The 20576-nt window shown below is 45.3% G+C and overlaps 1 protein-coding gene across 2 annotated transcripts; it reads right to left on the bottom strand.

Annotated features, from left to right (window-relative positions):
• Positions 1-767: 767 nt before the first annotated feature.
• On the bottom strand, positions 768-20146 carry LOC146339315 (endonuclease domain-containing 1 protein-like). 2 transcript variants are annotated; one of them, XM_084809064.1, is made up of 6 exons: positions 20063-20146; positions 15097-15129; positions 14510-14722; positions 8382-8621; positions 5792-6105; positions 774-1440 (listed from the first exon to the last, which is right to left on the bottom strand). In XM_084809064.1, exons 5-6 carry the CDS (start codon positions 6071-6073, stop codon positions 916-918), a joined length of 807 nt encoding a protein of 268 aa, XP_084665190.1. In that variant the 5' UTR covers positions 6074-6105; positions 8382-8621; positions 14510-14722; positions 15097-15129; positions 20063-20146; the 3' UTR covers positions 774-915. The 2 variants fall into 2 exon arrangements, with proteins under 2 accessions (XP_084665191.1, XP_084665190.1); XM_084809065.1 differs by lacking the exons at positions 14510-14722; positions 15097-15129; positions 20063-20146 and having other exon boundaries at positions 768-1440; positions 8382-8738.
• Positions 20147-20576: the final 430 nt, after the last annotated feature.

The following is a 20576-nucleotide window of genomic DNA, read 5'->3' as shown; positions in this document are numbered from 1 at the left end:
ACAGCTTCATAAACCATGGGTTGAAGTTGGCTTGTTTTGAAACTGACCAGAGTTTGGGCCTGTTTGTACAATCAGGGAGGGGAAAATAAGCCACAGTGGCTTCTTCCCTCCACCACATGTGATAGTTGCATGATGTGAGGATTTGCATAATTACTCTCACCAGTGCAGCTTAGTGTGTCATGCGAACTTGGCAAGGGTGGCTGTTGCCATGGTTAACAAGCCACCCCAGAACCCTACAACAGCCCATGGGTGGCACGTTAACCACAGCAACAAGCCACCCACACCGTGTTCACATGAGAAGCCAAGCTGCACTGAAGAGGGTAATTATGCAAATCCTGCCAGGATGCAGAGGGGGAAATAAGCCACCATGGCTTATTTCCCTCTCCATGGTCATGCAGACCTGGTCTTTGTGACAAACCCCAGTCCCGGGTTTGCACACAATGGCAAGCCAAGATCCAGGGAAATTGAAAGTAAACATTCGTCCTTCTCCTGTCTGTGCAAGGAGAAGGCTGGAGAAAGGGGCCAGACACCCTGAAGCTTTGCTCAGACTCACGCATATTGCGCTAAACCATGGTTTAGTGTTTTGTGCAAACACTTGAGAATATCTTCTTGCAGAAGTGAGGCTGCAATCCTATGTGCGCTGACATAGGAATAAGTCCCATTGACCACAGTGGCACTTAATTCTGAGTAAACAACCATAGGATTGTTTTGCAAGACAGACAGAGCTTAGAGATAGCAATAATAATACAGTACTAAAGCTAGAAGTTAGAAATGCTTCCTCGACCTCCACCTCCCATTTCTTTATTTGAGCAAACGCAGAACTGTGAACAGAATCAGTAGCAGGATGAGCTTGTGCACTACTGTGCAGCAAACATCTTTATCGTAGCGTGGTGAAGCTTGTGAGCGGCTGGGTATCTATTTACAAGCACTATTGAAAAGATCAACTTTCCCCTTCCCGTACAGTTCAGCGAGCTCTTTCTGGAGGTCTCCCAGGCCGCATTCCCTCACTTTATTCTCACTGTTCTTTGCAATGGCACCCCACGAATCTCTGCGGTTCTTATCCAGCAGACAACAAGCTGCGGACCAGATGTGGCTGGGCTTATTGACCCTGCGATCCGATATATACTCATTGCCAGGTACGGCGCCCACGATGACATACAGATCATTGCAAGCCTCAGCTTCTTTCCTGACACGGTTCTCATAGCTTGCCCACGCGTCTTCGTTGAGCTTGCCAAATTGCGGCACAATGTTGGTCAAGGTGGAAGTCGCGGCCCTGCTGTCTTCATCAGGTTGATGGCTGATGGGGTTCAAGTGCCCCTTTTCAGTGTTTAAAACCTCTTTGTAATCATTGAAAATGGCCTGGTTTGTTTTTATCCCTGCAGCAGGAACATTGGTCTCACGCTCATCTTCCATGCTCTTTCCTAAATTGGGATCTACAAGCTGAACAGCAGGCAAGAATCGTGTTAGTTATCCTCAGTTGTGAGAGAGAACCCAACTTCTGAGACCAATAGTGGTGCTTTAGTGGTGAGAGCCAGTGTAGTGTAGTGGTGGGAGTGTTGGACTGGGGCTCGGGAGATCCGGGTTCTAGTCCCCACTCGGCCAGGGAAGCTCACTGGGTGACTTTGGGCCAGTCACAGACTCTCTGCCCAACCTACCTCACAGGGTTGTTGTTGTGAGGATAAAAGGGAGAGGAGGAGAATAATGTAAGCTGCGTTGGGTTCCTTGCAAGAGGAAAAAAGGCAGGATATAAATGCAATAAGAGGCACCAGTTCTCAGACACCAAAGGAGGAAGCTTGAAAGCTATAAAACAGCCTTCCCCAACCTGGCACCCAGATGTTTTTGACTTCAGCTCCTATCAGCCCCAGCCAACATGGCCAATGTCTAGGAATCCTGGGAGTTTTAGTCCAAAACATCTGGAGGGGGAAGGCTGCTATAGAATCTCCTGTCTTTTCTGTGGTCCTTTGGGGATTTGCCAAGTCTTGATAAGATAGCCAGCCTAGATGTTGGACTGATGGAAGCTGTATTATAGAGAGAAATCCCATTACAGGTGACCATTTTAACATATACACAGATTTACATTTAAATGTATATGTATTATTTATATTTAATATGTATTATATTTATTTATAGAAATATTCATGTGCTGCCTTTTTGGACACAGTCCTTACAAGGCAGCACACATGAAAGAAAGAAAGAAAGAAAGAAAGAAAGAAAGAAAGAAAGAAAGTTCACAATAAAACCAGACAGCAGCACAGAATTTTGAAATAGGTCAGTTAAAATGAACAAATATCTGATGGTTAAAAAAGAGAGAAAGATGCAAAACATTTTAATGGCACATGGGTTTTTAAGCCACAGAGCGATGGCCTGCTTCATACAAAGGTGACCCACAACTGATGCCATGAGGGAATTCCATAGTCTGGGATGGGGGTGGGACACAAGCGAAAAGGCCCTATCTTGTGCGCCCCTCAACCAAACAGATCTTACTGGTGGGCCTATGAGACAGAACTTTTTTCCTGGGCAGGTTTGAATGGTTGTAGGAAGTCGTTCAATTGACCTGGTCCCAAACAGGGCTTCATAGGCCAAAACCAGGACTCTGAATTTGACCCAGAATGACATGGACAACAATACAGAATCAGCGTCGCATGTTCCAGTCACCCACCAGCGCTGGAGAGGCTGCATTCTGCACTGAGTGGAGTTTCCGGACCCTCTTCAGAGGCGGCCCCATGAAGAGTGCAGTACAGTAGTCTAAGCGGGATGTGACGAGAGCATGGGAAGCTGGGACAAGACCTAATCTGTCTAGATTTCTATATTGATACAGAAATGTATATCCCACCCTTCGGGTGCTTACGCTAGCACTCAAGGCAGCTAGCAACACTTGTAAAATACAATTTAAAATGTTGTTTTGGGGCTGGCGGGGGGGGAGGGGAGAAAAAAATCTGATCCACTAGGTTGGTCCCCCTCCCCACCTGCCCTCATGGGCAAACATGCCTCCTGGCTCTCCTCCCAGGTCTATAAAATTCTCATCCAAACCTGGGTTGAAACTCAGTGCTAGGGATGTACGGACTGTGTAAAATCCACTCCGCCTGTGTTTCGTGGATTGTCAGGTGCCTTTTGTTCCATCATCCGCCCACAGACGGATGCAATTTTTTCTTTGTTATGCGGAAAAATATGCAAATAATTACATACGCATTTACCTAAGTGTTGACATAATTTACCTTAGTACGTAACTTTTAGCATATTGTTCCCCATTCCATTCAGTGTTTCCTCAGCAGACACTTATGTATTTTCCTACGAATTTATATGCATACAAAAAACATCCGAAAGTCCAGAGATTCCATGTGGCCTGAGGGGGTCGCTCCGCAGCAGAGTCCGCCAGTCAGATTCTAGGAAATCTGAGCTCATTTTAGTCCGTCTCGAATTTCTCCAGCATCCCTACTCAGTGCTTCTTTTAAAATGCCAGCGGCATAAACTGGAGAGAGGCTGATAGTTATTGGAATTGCAGGAGATGGGGAGGAGGAATGTAACCCTGGGGCGGGTGATAAACAGTGATTTGACCAGATGTTTGTGAAACTGACCCAGCATTTCAAGGAGAAACAGTGTTATGAAACTGTCTCAACTTTCACCGTGCACATCTTTCTTTCATCCAGTCATGAAATACTTGGGGGTTAGTCCCACTGAATTCAGTGGGCCTTGCTTCTGAGTAGACATGCATAGGATTGGACTGTTAATCTCTGACTTCCACCCCCAAATACAAGGTGGGATGCCTTTTAAACTTGTGGGTCTGCTTTTGACTAAAACATTTTTGGGTTTTTGCTACACATCCTCATTTTAAAAAGCAACCCAAACATAAAAAAGAGTGTCTCCTAGTATTTCAGGCATGGAGTGGCACAGTTCCATGTGACTTCATATCTTTAAACAAGCCTGTTTTGATCACTGCTCTTTCTTTGCAGGACTAGTTAATGCTGCACCCCTCAAAGCAAAAATGAGCTGCTGGAAGAATGATTCTCCCACTCTGTAAATGTGGGTATTTTTCTGTACACATCCAGCTATTCTCCACTATAATGGCTGTCTAAAGGCGGGGGTGGGGGAGGAGGAATCAAAGATACTTCTGTCAGGCCCATTACAGTAGAAGCTGGTGGCTCTGAAGTCAGTAGGATGGTGAATCTGCTCCGGGTTTTAGTCAGAACTCTTAAGGGCTTCATCACACAAGGCTAAAAATCTTCCAGTTTACCGGGGCTTCTGCTTCCGGAATCTTTGTGGGATCAGATCAGGTCCTTCCACGCGGCGTTAAAAAAAACCCAAACCTCTCAATGAGATCTATGTGTTTCATTACAAAGCCACGAGCTGGTGCTGTTGTTTTATTTGCAAAAGACGTGACTTTAACCTGTACACCCTCATTTGTGTCGACTTCATGGCGGGAGAAGGGAAAATGCCAGACTTTCCTTGGCATGGAAAACAATGCAGTAGAGCTCACAAAGAGCAGGAGGTTCCCTGGAGGAGGGCTGCGCCGTGTACAGGACCAGCAAACTTCTGTGAGTAAGCAGACTCCATAGGGGGATAAAAGCCCAGTGTGAAGAGCCCTAAAGGAGCTATCCAAGATCTGCACTTTGGATAGCTCCTTTAGACTTCTGACTGAAACCCGGGGCAGATTTAATGCCCCACTGACATCGGAGCCACCAGCCTCATCTGGTTTTGTGCTAAGGAAATTGGCTTTTGATGTTGCCTGGATGCCTTGGATTTTTTCTAATTGTTTTATGCCATTTTAGAATGTTATGTAATTCCAACTTGCATCCTTGTTTGTTTGTTCATTTGTTTATTACTTTCACATCCTGCTTTTTGGAGATGTGACCTCACAAAGCGACTGACAAATGATAAAGGGGTTGGACTCAACCACATATAAATATACACCCAAAAGCAAAATGGAGGAAATTAAGCCAAGTATGACACTGAATTTAAGAAGAAAGGCAGAGGGCGAACACCTGCATTGCAGACAGAGGGTAAAATCCAAGATAAATCCTACTTAGAGTAGACCCATTGAAATGAATTAGACGTACATTAGTCATGACTAACTTAAGTCCCATTCATTTCAGTGGGTCTACTTTAAGTAGGTCTTACATTGGATTTTACCCAGAAGGTCCCAGGTATACTCCATTAAAAAGAAGCGTGGGCAAAAGAGCTATTTGTGTACTATCTGTTTATATGTTTTTAGCTCAGCGCCAAAGAATTGACGCTTTCGAACTGTGGTGCTGGAGAAGACTCTTACAAGTCCCCTGGACTGCAAGGAGGTCAAATCAGTCCATCCTAAAGGAAATCAACCCTGAGTGCTCATTGGAAGGACAGATACTGAAGCTGAAGCTCAAATATTTTGGCCACCTAATGCGAAGAGAAAACTCCCTGGAAAAGCCCCTGATGCTGGGAAAGATTGAAGGCAAAAGGAGAAGGGGAGGGCAGAGGATGAGATGGCTAGATAGCATCACCGATGCAATGGATATGGACTTGAGCATGCTCCAGGAGAGAGCGCAGGACAGGAAGGCCTGGCGTGCTCTGGTCCATGGGGTCACGAAGAGTCGGACACGACTGAACGACTGAACAACAACAACAATGGTTTTTAATTTTTTGCTTCGTCTGTGTGGCAGTATAGAAATATAATAAATGAATGAAAAGATGGCTTCCTGACACCTTGGAGAACCACTCAGGGCTAGATAGACTGATGGTCAGGCACAGCGCAAGGCAGCAAAACAGAAGACAAACCAGCCGGATGCCCTTGGACAGGACAGGTAAGTCGTCTTACCTGGGGTTCTATCATCCAGCCTTGATATCTCTGACCCTTTCCAGGTTTGCACTTATAAGCAGAGTATATTGGAATGCGCTTCTCTCTGTCATACATGGTGGCAAAGCGATAGGCGTTCTTGTAAAACTGGCAGATCCTGGCTTCGTGTGATGGTGTGAGAGATGCATCAGGGGGCGTCTTATCCAAGAAGAACCCAAGGCAATTTTTGAAATCTTGCACCACCTCGCCCTTTGCAGGCATGAGAAGACACACAGACACACAGAGCAGGAATGGCAGCATCATGGTTAAGACGTTGATGAAGCGGAACTATGTTTCTGAAAGAAAGACGATAGAACAAATTATTTCAAAATTCCTATTATGTCAATATCTTTATTAAATTTCACAAGATAGTGAACAAGCTTTCGAGTTCTCTAGAACTCTTCATCAGGCTCTATAGTAAACAGGGGAGGTGGGGAGTTGGCTGATGTTGAAGCACAGGTTGGAATGTTTCCATCCTTCAACTATTATTATTATTATTATTATTATTATTATTATTATATTTATACCCCACCTTTTTCCCAGTACTGGGACACAAGGTGGCTTACAAAAATTAAAACATATACAAATAAAACATATGAAAATATACAAAAGTTAAAATATAAATTAAACAACAATACAATTAAAATTATATTAAAACATTAAAACAGCATTTTAAAACAGCATTTTAGCAGCTTACCCCCAGGTTCCAACTATGTCCCAAAGGCCTGCCGGAACAAGAATGTTTTAGCCTACCTCCAGAAACACATCAAGGAGGGAGCCATCCTAGCCTCCCTGGGAAGGGTGTTCCACAGCCGTGGGGCAGCCACCGAGAAGGCCTTCTCCCAGGTTCCCACCAAACGTGCCAGTGCCAGTGGTGGGACTGAGAGAAAGGCCTCCCCAGAAGATCTCAGGACACGGGCAGGTTCATAAGGGAGGATACTTTCAGATAACCTGGACCGGAGCCGTATAGGGCTATATAGGTCATAGCCAGCCCTTTGAATTGTGCCCGGAAACAGGCTGGAAGCCAATGAAGCTGTTTTAGCAGGGGAGTGGTATGCTCCCTGTAGCCAGCCCCAGTCAACAGTCTGGCAGCAGCTCTTTGAACCAAATGCAGTTTCCAAACACTCTTCATAGGCAGCCCCATGTAGAGTGCGTTGCAGTAATCCAAACGGGATGTAACTAAGGCGTGTGTCACTGTGGCCAGATCAGACATCTCCAGGAACGGGGGCAGTTGGCGCACTAGTTTTAACTGTGCAAATGCACTCCTGCCCACCACTGGAACCTGAGCATCCAGACTTAGGGCTGAATCCAGGAGCCCCCCCAAACTGCGAACCTGAGTCTTCAGGGGGAGTGTAACCCCATCCAAGCATGAAGAAGCCCTGAACTAGGGTTCTAGGACTACAGGTCAATTTTCAGAATGAATCTTCAACATGGAAGCAGCAAAGTCTTAAAATTTATTTGCAAATTTTAAACTCTCCTCCATGAGCTCAATAGGAACTAGGGATGGCAGTCCCAATCCAGATTGAGGCCCCTTTTATCTGTATCAGCAGTGGAAGGAAAGTTTCCATTTGCAGCCATTTAAGCTTTCCTTCCAGTACAGGGGCAGGCAACCTGTGGCCCTCCAGTTGTTTTGGCCTACACCTCCCATCAGCCCTACCCAGCATAGACAATGGTGAGGGATGATGGGAGCAGTAGGCCAAAACATTTGGGGGGCCACAAGTTGCCCGCCCCAGTTCCACTACAAATAGGCATGGGGCTCTTGTAATCTGGGGCAAAGGTTTAATGTCCAGCTTCCCCTGCCACCAGGTAACTGAAGTGGATCGGGGCCCCTGTGCCACTAAAAAATACTGTTTGTTCAATTGCTCATTTAGTTTGGCCCTCACTGTAGAGGGTGAGATTGCCCCTGCCAGGCCTCCTGCTCTGTGTCTTTCTATTTCTTACTGTTTATCTCCTTACCCTCTACTGGCCAGGGGCAGGAGAAATACCCCAGTTGTTTTAGCGAGGAGAAGGGAGAGAGCCACAGGACCTAGATAGAAACGAGATGGGAGATGTACCTTCTGCAAGGTGTCCTCCTACAGCAGGATCATTATTCTCCAGTTTGCAACCTGGTAACTGGTTTGCAACTAGGATGGTGTAGTGGTTAAGAATGTTGGACTGGGAGCCGGGAGATCCGGGTTCTAGTCCCCACTTGGCCATGAAACTCACTGGGTGACTTTGGGCCAGTCACAGACTCTCTGCCTAACCTACCTCACAGGGTTGTTGTTAGGGTAAAATGGAGAGGAGGAGGAGAACGTAAGCCTTGTCTTCCCTGAAAGAGGAAAAAAGGTGGGATATACATGTAATAATAAATATATATTTTTTTAAAAATGTTCAAGAACAATATGGGATGGTGACAACTTGAAGCAAGGTGGCCGTGTTGCCTGAGAGCTCTCCTCCTTGCTGCTGACTATTTTAGCCAGATAACAATAGAGTTTGGCTTTTGACTGGGAAGCATAGGCATTGCAATTGCTGTGTGCTATAAGCAATGACATAAGGATAAGTTTCAAATCATATTTAGGAGTGCAGGACTCACCTCCAATGCTGGGATATTCGGGCCAGAAGGAGGATGGACCGAGAACGTTGCAGAAAATTCCAAACCAAATGAAAGCCTCCAAGTTGTTCAAGGTGTCAGAGGTTGTACAACAAATTAAACAACTCTGCTGCTGAGAGGTTTATAAAGGCAGCAATTTGCCCCCTAGTGCTGAAGGTGTCAGACATGGCAGAGAAACCAGAGGGGGTTGCAGAAAGAGTAAATGCAGTCACATATCTTGGTCTAAAACAGCAATGAAGAACTAGGTTACCCCAAATTTGCAATTCAAGCCGGAGGGGTTTGAGAAACAGGGTGCTTGAATTTGTGCATAAGTGGTACTGGGTGAGGCAGAGGAGGGGGAGGATATGGGGGGGGCTTATCACGAAGTACTTTGCATCTCTTCTGCTGAACTCTGTGACTGAAATCAGCATAGCAGACACTGAATATGCTGATGGAGCCCTTGCTCCCTGCCCGCAAAAGATGCAAAGCTCAGGGATGGTGTAACTAGATTTGCACAATACCTATTAAAGAATGCATCCTGGAAGAAGTTACGCAATGCCCCAACACCAACTTAGAAGGGAAACCAGATAAAAGGGTTGCAAGATTTAAACTCGGAAGGTGAGCTTTTTGATCTTATACAAGGCTTAGGGAAGCTGAGATAAAATATAAATCAGGTTTTCTCTTTAAGCTAATAGTGCATCAGGATGGGGAAAACCATCTCTGGTTCTACACTCAAGGAAGGATGGGAACCTCTGGCATCCCTGGAGCTGGAGCCACTGCATGTTACTGAAGTTGGTTCCTAGTTCCTTATTTGCACAAAAGTTCAAAACAGCGCCTGCATCCTAACACATGTTTTGTTGTTGTTGTTCAGTCGTTCAGTCATGTCCGACTCTTCGTGACCCCATGGACCATAGCACGCCAGGCCTTCCTGTCCTGCGCTCTCTCCCGGAGCATGCTCAAGTCCATATTCATTGCATCGGTGATGCTATCTAGCCATCTCATCCTCTGCCCTCCACTCCTCCTTTTGCCTTCAGTCTTTCCCAGCATCAGGGTCTTTTCCAGAGAGTTTTCTCTTCGCATTAGGTGGCCAAAATATTTGAGCTTCAGCTTCAGTATCTGTCCTTCCAATGAGCACTCAGGGTTGATTTCCTTTAGGATGGACTGATTTGACCTCCTTGCAGTCCAGGGGACTCGTAAGAGTCTTCTCCAGCACCACAGTTCGAAAGCATCAATTCTTTGGCGCTCAGCCTTCCTTATAGTCCAGCTCTCACAGCCATACGTTACTACTGGGAAAACCATAGCTTTGATTAGACGGACCTTTGTCAGCAAGGTGATGTCTCTGCTTCTTACTATGCTGTCTAGGTTGGCCATAGCTTTCCTCCCCAGGAGCAAGCATCTTTTAATTTCATGGCTACAGTCACCGTCTGCGGTGATCTTGGAGCCCAAGAAAGTAAAATCTGTCACTGCTTCCATTTCTTCCCCTTCCATATGCCAGGAAGTGATGGGGCCAGATGCCATGATCTTAGCTTTTTTAATGTTGAGTTTCAAACCAGCTTTTGCACTCTCCACTGTCACCCTCAACAAGAGGCTCTTTAGATCCTCCTCGCTTTCTGCCATTAGGGTGGTATCGTCTGCGTATCGGAGGTTGTTGATAATTCTCCCAGCAATCTTAATTCTGACCTGTGATTCATCCAACCAGGCATTTCTCATGATGTACTCTGCATATAAGTTAAATAAGCAGGGCGACAATATGCAGCCTTGTCGTACTCCTTTCCCAATTTTGAACCAATCGGTTGTTCCATGTCTGGTTCTTCCTGTTGCTTCTTGACCCTCGTACAGGTTTCTCAGGAGACAGGTAAGGTGGTCTGGTACCCCCATCTCTTTAAGAATTTGCCACAGTTTGTTGTGATCCACACAATCAAAGGCTTTAGCGTAGTCAATGAAGCAGAAATAGACGTTTTTCTGGAATTCTCTTGCTTTCTCCATGATCCAGCGAAAGTTGGCGATTTGATCTCTAGTTCCTCTGCCTCTTCGAAACCCAGCTTGTACTTCCGGTAGTTCTCGGTTCACATACTGCTGAAGCCTAGCTTGTAGGATTTTGAGCATAATCTTGCTGGCATGTGAAATGAGCGCAATTGTACGGTAGTTTGAACACTCTTTGGCGTTGCCCTTCTTTGGAATTGGAATGTAAACTGACCCATTCCAGTCTTGTGGCCACCGTTGAGTATTCCACATTTGTAGGTATATTGAGTGCAGCACTTTAACAGCATCATCTTTTAGGATTTTAAATAGCTCAGCTTTGGCCACCCCAGATCCTCTCTCTCTCTCTCTCTCTCTCCATGACTTGGGGGGATGATCTCCTTCAAGATAAACCATTCTTTTCCACTGAAACTGTCATTACAAATAAGGAACTGGGAGTATGGATCTCACACTAAGCTGACAAACCCACAACAAATGATAAACCCACACCTCCAGCAGTGTCCTCTAGAAGATGGAATCGGATTCTGCCTGGCCCAGTGCTTTCTTTGGGCACAGGACACAGCCAAGCATGGCACGCCCATGCCAATAATAGCCAACCTACACTGAAAAGAATGAGAAACTAGGGCTGTACATCCCACAATGAGTTTTGGGCCACCCCAAAACATGGACCTGCCTGTTCGGGAGAGAGTCCTCCATCAGGTGGCACTGAATTGCGTTCAACCCAAAGCTTTCTCTAAGCCAGGGGTAGGCGACATGTGGCCCTCCAGATGTTTTGGCCTACAACTCCCATCATTCTTCACTGATGGCTTTACTCGCTAGGGTTGTTGGGAGTTGAAGATGAGAACATCTGGAGGGCCACATGTTGCCCAACACTGTTTTAATCACAGAGCATTGTCAAACATAGCAACTCTATGCGTAAAATAGCCAACATCTATAGAAAAGAATAAGAAACTGGGGCTGAATATCCCACAATAAGCTTTGGGCCACCCCTATTCATGCACCCACAAGTCCAGGAGAGTGTCCTCCATCAGGTGGCACTGAATTACATTCAACCCAAAGTTTCTCTAAGCACAGGGCACTGTCAGACATGGCGCCCTATGCCAATAATAGCCAAAATATTTATGAAAGAAGAGGAAGCTGGGAGAGTGTACCTCAAATTAAGCTTTGGGCCAACCCAAATCATTCAGCCAACTTCCAAGACAGTGTTCCCTAAATAATGGCATTGAGTCACATCAGGCCCAGGGCTTTATTTAGGAATGGGGCACAGTCAAACATGACACCACCATGACAAATGATAGCCAAAAGTATACAAAAAATAATAAGGAGCTGGGTGTGTGCACCCAAAAATAAGCTTTGGACCACCCCAAATCTTAAACCCACAGACCCAGGAGAGTGTACTCCATGCGATGCATCGAATCATGTCCACCCCAATGCTTTTGTGTGTGTGGGGGGGAGGGGAGTTGCTCTTAATTGCATTGTCTCTCGCTACTTATAGCCAAACTAGGTACAAAGGAATAGGGAACTGAAGCTTATTACTTCCACAGTATACTTTGGGCCACCTGATACCATGCACCTCCATATTCAGGTGAGTGTCCTCTACTCAACGGCATTGAACTCTATTCAGCCCAATGCTTTCTTTGGGGTGCAACGTGCAAGGCACTGTTAAGCATGGTGCCCCATAGAAATTACAGCAGAATATGTAAAAAGAAAAGAAGAAGGTGTGGACCCAACAATAAGCTTTGAGTGATGTCAACTCATACACCCAAGGCACAGGAGTGTGTCCTCTGCGTGATGGTATTGGATTGAGTCTAGCCAAAAGCTTTCCTTGTGTGTAAGGAGCTCTGAAGCCAACCCCACCCCCCATGCATATATTCTGCCTTTTCCTTCCCAGCCTCTTCCAGACAGATAAAATTATCATCCCACCCAAGTTCTATTCAAAGTGATTGCTCTTGCTTTTCATACGCATTTTGGGAGCCATGGGCAGGGGGCTGTGGCTTTTCCTAGAGGGTTCAATCCCAGCTTTTGCAATGCAGTTTTAGAAAGGATGCTTTGATTCTTTTCTACATGGTTTTCGTACAACAGGCATGGGGGGTGCCATGCTTATCAGTGTCTTGCGCCCAAAGAAAGCATTGGACCTGATGTGATTCAATGCCACCTGATAGCGGACCTACTCCTGGATGTGTGGGTGCATGATTTGGCCTGCCCCAAAGCTTATTTTGGGGTGTACGCACCCAGTTTTTCATTCTTTTCTAGATATTTTGGCTATGACTGACATGGGGGCACCAAGTTTGATAGTGTCCTGTGCTTAAACAAAACTTTGGGCTGGTTCCAATTCAGTGCCATCTGGTAGAGGACACTCTCTGGGATGTGTGGGCATACCACAAGGGGTGGCCCAAAGCTTGTGGCAGGGTGTACAGCCTCAGTTCTTGATGCTTTTCTACATATTTTGGCTATTATTGGTATCGGGGAATCATGCTTGACAGTGTGCTGTGCCCAAAGAAAGCACTGGGGTGGGCACAATTCAATGCCCTCGCATAGAGGGCCTTCTCTTAGTTGTGTGGGTGTATGATTTGGGGGTGGCCCAAAGCTTATTGTGAGGTGCATAATCCCAGTTCCTTATTCTGTTGGCTGTTATTGCCATGGGGTGCCATGCTTAATTGTGTCCTGCACCCCAAGAACGTTCTGGGCTGTCAATGCCATTGCTGGGAGGGCTCTCTCCTGGATATGTCAGTGTATGACCCGGTTCTCACATTATGTAGATGGTCAGGGCCAGTGGTAGTGAGTGAGCATGCTGCCTCCCACATGCACATTGCTTCCACTTTCAATCAACAACCCATGGTTTTTTGCTGGGTTAACTATGGATCGTTTAACCCATAAACAATCAGGGCTCAGACATCCCAATAACTGATTGAAAGTGGAAGCGATGAGCATGTGAGAGACAGCACACTCACTCGCTTTTACTTGGCCCTGATAATTCCTGGGTTAAACAACCCAGGAATTGTTGCCATGGGCAAACCAGGGCTATGATTTGAAGTGGCCTTAAGCCCATTCCCGTCCCAGTTCCTTCTTTGTAATTGTCCTCTGAGGTCATCATGTGTGTTTCAAAACAATGACAGTGTTAAGAACATAGGAAGAGCCTTGCTGGATCAGGTCAAGGGTCCATCTATTCCAGCATTCTGTTCACACAGTGGCCGACTGGCTATCGACCAGGAACCCAGAAGCAGAACACGAGTGCAGCAGCACCCTCCTGCCCGTGTTCCCCAGGAACTGGTGTACATAGACATACTGCCTCATATAGCTATCAGGACAAGTAGCCATTGTGTTGATGGAAGAGAATTGTGTATCTTGAAGAGGAAAGTCCCCCAATCATGGAGATATGCATTATGGGATAGTCCATAGCATGTTTTGGGGTTCAGGGGCATATACACTTTAGGGGCATCTCTACACCAGCCTAAAATCCTGGATTTAAAATGGGGCTTTCCGCTTCCATTTTAAATGCAGGATCACAACGACTCCCTTTTTCCTGTGCTTCCTTTTCCCCCTTTGCTTTCCCCCTCCTTCTCCCTGTATCTGAGTCTTTCATTATCTTGCATTGATCTCGGTCCTCTTGCTGCTTTTACTCTTTTCAGGAGGAAACGAAAGCAGAACACAAGGGGGTACTCTGATAGCTCATTATCTGCCATCTATTTAAAAACAGAACAAAGGGCATTTAGTGCAGGAGTGCTAAATGAGCAAGGCATCATGAATGATCAGGGCATCATGGGCTTGAATGATCAGGGCATCATGTAAAGAGACTGCAAACTTCCATGAAGGCGCAATCTGAATCACAGGATAAAAGCTCAGTGTGAAGGAGCCCTAGGTCTGCATTGGGTTTACTGATTGAGCTCTGTTTTGAACTTTCGCACAGATAAGGAACTGAGAGCCAGTAACCAACTTCAGCTTCCTAGCAACTAACAGAATGCTCTGACCAAGACAAGGGGGATGAGGGCTGGTCTAAGTATCTGTGACAATGCCATTGACTAGGCCTGCAGAAAGAAGAAACAGCCAAAGGCAAAGAAGAGAGACACTCCTGCTGGCTTGCATATATAACAGTTTTCAGTGATCATTGGGAGGCGCCTTGTAGAGTATGCCAACTGAGTTTCTTTCAACACCTGCTCTTGGATGCCTCTCCTACTCTTCTCATAGCCATCTCCTTTCTGTTGTCGTGGTGTAGATTTTCTAGCAAGTTTGGAGAGGTGCAAGAAACACAACTTTTCTTGTGGTTATGAGTGCAGCTTTCAGCAATGGAGAAGGAAGTTTGTGATCTTGGCACCAGCATGAAAATAACCTCCCCTCCAACGGGTAGTAGTCGTAACAAAAGGGACCTGCAAAAAAAAAAAAGGTCGCTTTATGAGGTGCTCCTTCTTCAGGATTCCAGCCACCCTATTCCACCCCCACCCCAGTCATCCATTCTCCCCCCTGCCTGCCAAATAGTCAGCATTCCATGGCCAGTGAGCCCACTGTGTCCTCAGCAGGCTGTTTCTTGGGAATCACTTTAGGTCGTCCCCCCCCCACCAATGTTTTTGTACTTCTGCAAACCACAGGGTTCCCCCAAGTCTGCTGATACCTCCCTCTTGTGCGTGGATGGTGCTGTTTTGGCTACATTTTTAATCAATTTTTTTATTGTGCATTTCAACAAAACAAAACAAACCAACAAAAACATAACAAAACCAAAAAAACTGAAAATATAATGACATACTCTAAAGTCCTCAGCTTCAAATATTACAATGTTCTAAGGAGAAAGAAAAAGGAAAAAAGAACTGATTACACATAAACGTCACTAAAAGCAGACCAGATATGCAAATTTAAGTCCATTCGCGAGTGACGCTTATATACCACTCTTTCAAATGTTGCTAGTTAAGTCTTCTATCCATTGCATTATAGGCGGTGAGCTCTTATCTTTCAAGTATTGTTATATCAGTCTTTTAACAGCCAAGAGGGTACAAAAAATCCATTTACGTTGACTGTATGTTGCGTTCCAAAAAGCAGGTAAATAGTTTAAGAGAACATGTACATCGGTAAATTTTAAAGAGCTTCCCAATTCAAAATTTATCTGTATGATAACTTCCTCCCCAAAGGAGACAACTATTGGGCATTTCCAAAACATGTGAATAAGAGAAACATTAACTGCATTAACCTCCAACAATTAGCTGAGTTTGACAAAAAGTTTGTTAAAAAGACATTGTGGTGTCCAATAAACATGAAACAAAAGTTTTTGCTCAATAAGATGTAAGTGGAAGTCTATAGAGATATTGGATATAGATGCCAAAACAGCGGTCCATTGATTAGACAAAATAGGACATTCCAGTTCCCTGTTCCATTCCCGCTGTAGACCCTGTGTATCATATTTATTCACTGATCATAAGTATGTATAAACATGAATCGTGGGTCAATATACCTGGTCAGCCTCAATAAGTGTTTCCAATCGTAAAGGAGACTCCAAGACAGTAAAAGCAGCAGGAGTAAATCTAAATACTAATAAATGTTTCAGTTGCAAATACTGACATTCAGCTGTAGCAGGCAAATCAAATTTATCTCACAAAGTCGAAAATGGCAAAAACTCATCATGAACACCCAATAATTGATCCAGGGGAAAGATCATTTTATCTCTCCAGGTCCGCCACAGAAACATTTTCTTTCCTATTGTTAGATCCGGATTTCCCCATAAAGTCAATTTGGCATGTAATTGGCATGACGTTATACTCCACACATCTCTAACCGCCAAGATTGTGGGAGGAGCTCTATCTGCCTTAATATGTTGAGAAACTAATGCCATCCATTTGGAGAGAGGCTCCAGACAGGAAGATTCCAGAACTGACCAAGATGGAAAATCAAATCTGAGTGGAAAATACCAAAATTTAGTAAACGTCAGCAAATAAGCCTGATGATATGTAGCAAGATCTGGAAAACCGAACCCACCTTCTTTTAATTGGAAGTTGCATCCTTTTCAAAGATATTTTTGATGGAAAGGAACCAAAAGGATTTATGAAACAAAGCATTAAGTTTTGGGGAATATGCTGTTTTGGCTACAGAAGCTATAGGAATAATGTATGGTGTGTGTGTGGTGTGGTGTGGTGTGGTGTGGTGGTTAGAGTGTTGGACTAGGCATGGGGAAGATCTGGGTTCTAGTACCCACTTGGCCATGAAACTCACTAGATGACTTGGAGCAGTCACTGACTCACAGCCAAACCCGTGTCACAAAGCCCTCCCAATTTTGGGAAGAAGGGGCCTGTATCTGGAAGGGGGCTAGCATTTTTTGGTCTTGGAGAAGAGCAGAAAACCAGGTTCCATTAGGATATTGAGGACTTGCATGACTCAAATGAAGCTGCAAACCTCTTGCAAGCAAGTTTCTGACCAGCCATTGTGTGTTCTGATTGTATTAATTCCTCGGTGTTAACACTTGGAAATTTCACATCTTGCCCAGAAGGACAACCACAGAGCCCCATGAAATATTTTATGCTGATTTCTAATCCTCCTGTTTAGGATAACTGGAAGGACAAATCAAGAATTCAACACCCCTTTAAAGCTGTGAGACCCCCAAACTGGATATTGTGTAAGCAGACATGCCGACATGACTCTTTCGTCATCTTTGTTGAAGACAGTCACCCAAACCCTGCTGGCTATCTTGCTCACCTGGACCTATGATAGCCAGAGATACGTATGCAAAAATCCTACCCACCAACTCCCACCCTTTCCCCACATCAGGGAGGAAAGGGGATTAATTTCTTCTCCAAATGACACCTAAAAATCCATTTTCCAACATTCTATGAGGAACCTCTGACTTTTGTTTTACTTTAAGTACTAAATCTTGAGAGGACGGATGAAAAGAGCACCACAAATCCATGGAGTTTACAGAGGGAGAGAAAGAGGAATCTTTCCATCCTGGAGGGGACCCCTGCAGACGTTCAGCCGGGAAAAGCACCCCCCTTCCTCCCTTCTGTCTCCCCTTCTTTTCCAGAGAAAGAACTCCACAGAGCTTCCCATCACTTCACAAGTCAGCGGATATGGTTAAGTCTTCTATTTTTCTTCTAAATGGTCCATATGCCAATTATTCTCTTTTCCTCCCTTTTTCCTAATGTTCCACCCCATTCCAACTTCCAGAAATCCTTGGCTTTTGCTCTTTATGCCTCTCCATCCATTTTCTTCCCAAATGCACCCCTGCATTGATCTAACCTCCTCCTCCAAAACTCTCTCACAATGATCCAAAACTTCTGTGTCTCCCCCATTCAAGTTATCCCAGGCTGAAACTTCTCCCTCGCCCCCGCCCCTTCCCAGGATCACACATACACTCACACCACACTGCAAGTGCTCTTTAAATCGCCATACTTCCATCACCCTTTTAAAAAAACCATAACTCCCTTCCTCCCTGTCTTTCTCTCACATACTCACCTTGCTAGATGCTAGGATTAAACACTGTTCTGCTTTCTACACACACACACACACACACACACACACACCATGCATTATTTTTTATGTCTCCCAGTGCACCAAGCTTCACTACTGACTTTAAATGTTTGCTGTCTTCAACCTTCTCAGTGTTAATACATGATTCTAATTCCCCTGATGTATGCATGTTTCTAATTACCCTGATGTGTGATTTTAACTCATTTTAAAGTCTTCTTTAGTAAAATGAATAATTGCTTTCAAAGACCTAGTTGTGGTCTCTGACTCTCAGCTTTTGGGCTATCAGGTTTTCCTAAGCATCCAGACTTCAACGCCAAAAGATCCCCTCATGTATGTGTTTAGTTTACATGTATGTAATATCCATATACGTATGTGAACCGAGAACTACCGGAAGTACAAGCTGGGTTTCGAAGAGGCAGAGGAACTAGAGATCAAATCGCCAACATTCGCTGGTTCATGGAGGAAGCAAGAGAATTCCAGAAAAACGTCTATTTCTGCTTCATTGACTACGCTAAAGCCTTTCATAGAATCATAGAATCATAGAATAGTAGGGTTGGAAGGGGCCTACAAGGCCATCGAGTCCAACCCCCTGCTCAATGCAGGAATCCAAGTCAGAGCATCCCTGACAAATGGCTGTCCAGCCTCGTCTTGAAGGCCTCCAGTGTGGGAGAGCCCACCACCTCCCCAGGTAATTGGTTCCATTGCCGTATTGCTCTGACACTCAGGAAGTTTTTCCTGATGTTCAGTCGGAATCTGGCTTCCTGTAACTTGAGCCCATTATTCCGTGTCCTGCACTCTGGGATAATCAAGAAGAGATCCTGGCCTTCTTCTCTGTGACAACCTTTCAAGTACTTGAAGAGCGCTATCATATCTCCCCTCAGTCTTCTCTTCTCAAGGCTAAACATGCCCAGTTCTTTCAGTCTCTCTTCATAGGGCTTTGTTTCCAGTCCCCTGATCATCTTTGTTGCCCTCCTTTGAACCCTCTCCAGCTTGTCTGCATCCTTCTTAAAGTGTGGTGCCCAGAACTGGACACAGTACTCCAGATGAGGCCTAACCAGTGCTGAGTAGAGGGGAACTAGTACTTCCCGGGATTTGGAAGCGATGCTTCTATGAATGCAGCCCAAAATAGCATTTGCCTTTTTTGCAGCCACATCACATTGTTGGCTCACAACAAACTGTGGCAAATTCTTAAAGAGATGGGAGTACCAGACCACCTTACCTGTCTCCTGAGAAACCTGTACGAGGGTCAAGAAGCAACAGGAAGAACCAGACATGGAACAACCGATTGGTTCAAAATTGGGAAAGGAGTACGACAAGGCTGCATATTGTCACCCTGCTTATTTAACTTATATGCAGAGTACATCATGAGAAACGCCGGGTTGGATGAATCACAGGTCGGAATTAAGATTGCTGGGAGAATTATCAACAACCTCCGATACGCAGACGATGCCACCCTAATGGCAGAAAGCGAGGAGGATCTAAAGAGCCTCTTGTTGAGGGTGACAGTGGAGAGTGCAAAAGCTGGTTTGAAACTCAACATTAAAAAAGCTAAGATCATGGCATCTGGCCCCATCACTTCCTGGCATATGGAAGGGGAAGAAATGGAAGCAGTGACAGATTTTATTTTCTTGGGCTCCAAGATCACTGCAGACGGTGACTGTAGCCATGAAATTAAAAGAGGCTTGCTCCTTGGGAGGAAAGCTATGGCAAACCTAGACAGCATAGTAAGAAGCAGAGGCATCACCTTGCCGACAAAGGTTCGTATAATCAAAGCTATTCCCAGTAGCAACGTATGGCTGTGAGAGCTGGACTATAAGGAAGGCTGAGCACCGAAGAATAGATGCTTTCGAACTGTGGTGCTGGAGAAGACTCTTACGACTAGTCCCCTGGACTGCAAGGAGGTCAAATCAGTCCATCCTAAAGGAAATCAACCCTGAGTGCTCATTGGAAGGACAGACACTGAAGCTGAAGCTCAAATATTTTGGCCACCTAATGCGAAGAGAAAACTCTCTGGAAAAGACCCTGATGCTGGGAAAGACTGAAGGCAAAAGGAGAAGGGGACGGCAGAGGATGAGATAGCTGGATAGCATCACCGATGCAATGAATATGGACTTGAGCACGCTCCGGGGGAGAGCGGAGGACAGGAAGGCCTGGCGTGCTATGGTCCAGGGGGTCACGAAGAGTCGGACACGACTGAACGACTGAACAACAACAACAATATCCACATCCATGTAAATTAAAGCACACTTCCTAACACCTACCTCACAGGGTTGTTGGAAGGGTAAAATAGATAGGAGAAAGAGAATGATGTTTGCTGCCTTAGGATTCTCAGCAACAGGGGGGATCTAAATGTTACAAACAAACAAACAAAGGTAATGATTATAACTGGAATACTGAAACGAAAGATTCAGCTGACTGGTAGAAACCCAGGGGTAAATTCAGCATTTGATCAGACCCTTGACACTCCTGCCCTTGGCCCCTTAGTTCCTGGTTCATTTAAAAGTTTCTTTAAAATGTAGGAACATTGGAAGCTGCCTTATACTGAGTCAGACCCTGGGTCCATCTAGCCCAGTATTTTCGACACTGACTGGCAGCAGTGGCTCTCCAGGGTTTCAGGCAGGATTCCTTCCTCGCCCTACCTGGCAAAGCTGGGGATCAAACCTGGGGCCTTCTGTGTGCAAAGCAGGGGCTCTACCACTGAGCTGCAGCCCCTCCCAATTAAGAGAAGAACAGGTTCTTATATGATAAAGCTGGCCAGCCCAGATATATTTTTGC

The sequence above is a fragment of the Heloderma suspectum genome, chromosome 7 (assembly GCF_057233095.1).
Source record: "Heloderma suspectum isolate Gila_16-S chromosome 7, 16-S_ref, whole genome shotgun sequence".
NCBI classification, from domain to species: Eukaryota; Metazoa; Chordata; class Lepidosauria; order Squamata; family Helodermatidae; genus Heloderma; species Heloderma suspectum.
Note: the sequence above shows the minus strand (reverse complement) of the source record. Positions and strands in the feature narration are given on the sequence as shown.